General features: G+C 50.2%; 1 protein-coding gene across 2 annotated transcripts in view; it reads left to right on the top strand.

The window, feature by feature from the left end:
- Nucleotides 1-3,062, top strand: part of LOC133128595 (AN1-type zinc finger protein 5-like) — a 9,193-nt gene extending 6,131 nt beyond the window's left edge. For both annotated transcript variants that reach the window (XM_061242239.1, XM_061242238.1), the window contains exons 5-6: nucleotides 334-441; nucleotides 1,926-3,062. In XM_061242239.1, coding sequence (XP_061098223.1) covers nucleotides 334-441; nucleotides 1,926-2,074 — 257 coding nt within the window. In that variant the 3' untranslated portion in view covers nucleotides 2,075-3,062. The remainder of the gene's footprint in view (nucleotides 1-333; nucleotides 442-1,925) is intronic.
- The last annotated feature ends 253 nt before the right edge of the window (nucleotides 3,063-3,315 follow it).

The raw sequence follows: 3,315 nt of genomic DNA, 5'->3' as shown, positions 1-3,315 counted from the left end.
CCGTCGGCCGGGGCCTCTCTGTGCGGAGTTTGCATGTTCTCCCCGTGCCTGCGTGGGTTTCCTCCGGGTACTCCGGTTTCCTCCCACAGTCCAAAGACATGCACGTTAGGCCGATTGGAGAGTCTAAGTTGCCCATAGGTATGAGTGTGTGAGTGAATGGTGTGTGTGCGCCCTGCGATGGACTGGCGACCCGTCCAGGGTGTGTTCCTGCCTTTCACCCAATGTATGCTGGGATAGGCTCCAGCCCCCCCGCGGCCCTGTTCAGGATAAGCGGGTTCAGATAATGGATGGATGGATGTTGTATGTATTGTGTGTTATGTGCCCATTTTACAGAGGAGACTGTCGAGGCCGCAGAGTCCGTTTCGGACGGTGACCAGACCCCCGACAAGAACAAGAAGAAGAATCGCTGCTTCACCTGCCGCAAGAAAGTGGGCCTGACAGGTGAGCTGCATGATTTACACGCCAATTACACGCCATTTACACGCCAATTGCACAACATTCACACGCAAATTACGGGGGTCTCTCGTAGAATGACCAGTCGGATGCTTTTTCAGGGTTTTGGTCTCTCCTAGAATGACAGTGTTCCTGTTCAACTGTCATAAGTGAAACGGCTCAACGGGTCTGGTGTTTTGGCAGTAAATTATTTTTTGTGTTATGTTGTGCTGTTCTGTTCCTGAGGCATTTCGCTCGATACATCATGACATGTGCTGCACTAGCTTCTGCGATATGACGAGGTGAGGTGGCTCAGGAGGCAGGGGCAGTGGTCTAGCAGTCGGGAGGGTTGCCAGTTCGATCCCGCCCTGGCTGTGTTGAAGTGTCCCTGAGCAAGACGCCTAACCCCCAATCTCTCCTGTCGAGCTGATCGGTGCCTTGCGTGGCGACCAGTCGCCTTTGATGTGTGGAGCGTGCGTATGAACCTGTGAATGAGAAGCATCAACTGTGTATAACTGCCAAACCTCTTATATGATGTATACAAGCGAAATGGATCTTTCAGGGGATTTTTGAGGGGTGGGGAGTCGGTTTGACTGACGCCATATGAGGAGGGGGATGAACGCTCCCCGCTGTGGGAGAGGATGCTGATTGGAGGGGGACAGAGAATTGACGGGCCTTTGATCGCCTTACACGCCCGCTGCCACACAAGATATAAATGCAAATGGTTTTCCAGGAAGGGCGGCACGGATGGCGCAGTGGGTAGCACCGCCGCCTCACAGCAAGGAGATCCTGGGTTCGAATCCCCGTCGGCCGGGGCCTCTCTGTGCGGAGTTTGCATGTTCTCCCCGTGTCTGCGTGGGTTTCCTCCGGGTACTGCGGTTTCCTCCCACAGTCCAAAGACATGCAGGTTAGGCTGATTGGAGAGTCTAAATTGTCCATAGGTATGAGTGTGTGAGTGAATGGTGCGTGTGCCCTGTGATGGACTGGCGACCTGTCCAGGGTGTATTCCTGCCTTTCGCCCAATGTATGCTGGGATAGGCTCCAGCCCCCCTGCGACCCTGATCAGGATAAGCGGGTTCAGATAATGGATGGATGGATGGTTTTCCAGGAAGTGGATGGAAGTGTGAAAGTCCCAGTGTGAAAATACAGCGGTATGACGCGTTTATGACTTCTATAACGGCGCATCGCTCCAGGGGAGGATTGTCTCCTGCTTAGTCTAATCAACCGCGGGTGACTTTGGACAAAAGCGTCAGCCAAGCAAAACAGAATGGAGTGAATTGAGGAACGTGTGAGTTTGGATTTCAGCTGGTTCTTTTCATTTTTTATTTCTTTATTTTTTTATTTTTTTCATTTTTTATTTTGGATTTGGATTTTAGTTTGGATTTCAGCTGGTTGTTTTCATTAGTTATTTTAAAATGTTAAAATTTTAATAATTTTAAATTTTAAATTTAAATTTTTTATTATTTTTTAACGCTCCCCTCTGCCCTCTCCAGGGTTCGACTGTCGCTGCGGCAACCTGTTCTGCGCCGTGCACCGCTACTCGGACAAACACGACTGTCCCTACGACTACCGGGGCGCCGCCACCGCCCGGCTGCGCCAGGAGAACCCCATCGTGGTGGCCGAGAAGATCCAGAAGCTGTGAGGGGAACGCCGGGAACGCCGGGAACGCCGGAAAACAGCGGAGAGAAAAATGAACACGGCAAATCCCAGCCCGAGAGAGAGGCGGTGCTGGGAACGGCGATGCCAGACCTTTTTTTTTTTCTTTTTTTTCTTGTTATCAATTTTCCCCAATCAATCAATTTATTTTTCTTCTTTTTTTTTTTTTTTCTCCCCACCACTCCTGGCCATCGACGGCTCTCTTCCAGAGAGATTTTTTTTTGGGGGAGAGGCATCCAGCCCCCCCTCTCGCGCACCTGTGTGAGTGAGTGACTGCGTAACGGTGTGTGCCAGCGGGGTGCTCGAGAGGGACCGGGGGAAAGGCCTCTGATTGGTGGACATATCGCTTCCAGGAGCCGCCATTTTGTTTTTGTTTTACTTAATACCTACACTCTGCATCTGGGGAGATTTTACTTTGTGTACACCTCTCTTAGCGGTGGATAGTCTGGTGGGGAGGGGGAGGGGGAGGGGGAGGGGCCTGACCGGGAGGGGGCGGGGCCTGGGTGCAGACCGGGATTGGACAGAGATCTGGACTCTGATGTTTTGCACCGCACCGGGGTAGTGATGTCATTAAGTGTACGTATCCAGGTGGACACACACATTCTCCACACGCAGGCCTCTCTACGGGGGAAACTGCCTTTTCCTTTTTTTCCTGCCCTCTGAAATTCAATGATTTTTGGGCTTCATTGAAAAGGACCGACATCATTGTCAGAAATGAACATTTCTAAACTCCTCGTCTCCACATAAAAAAAGATAAAAAAAGACCAAAAAAAAGAAAAAAAGAAAACAAAACAAGGTTTTACTTTGGTATTTTATCATACTAATGCTGGGATGCATGATTAGTCTTTTGCAGAGGGGACTTTGAACTTTGAGGTGAGCGTGATTGAGTTCTGTGTGCTTTTCTTTCTCTTATCTTTCCGTTCCGAGCGTATGACACCAGAAGGTCTATATTAATATATTGTAGTTAGCTTGGATTGTGTGATTGCATTCTATTTATTTTATTATTTTTATTTTGAAAAGGTAATTTCCTGTTTCGGTTGGATTGTACTGGAGAGCGTATGCTGGGCGTGTGAGCAGTGTTCTCTCCTGACCTTTCGGTTCACTTCTTAATCATGTAACCTTTTTAGTTTTTTTGGGGGGGGGGGGGGGGTGAAAAGGAACACGCCGGGTGGAGTAGGGTTCTGTCGAGGCCCCGGGGGGGGGCGCGGGGAACGCCGACGCCCCCCG

The sequence above is a fragment of the Conger conger genome, chromosome 5 (assembly GCF_963514075.1).
Source record: "Conger conger chromosome 5, fConCon1.1, whole genome shotgun sequence".
Taxonomy (NCBI): Eukaryota; Metazoa; Chordata; class Actinopteri; order Anguilliformes; family Congridae; genus Conger; species Conger conger.
This window is presented reverse-complemented; position numbering and strand designations above follow the sequence as displayed.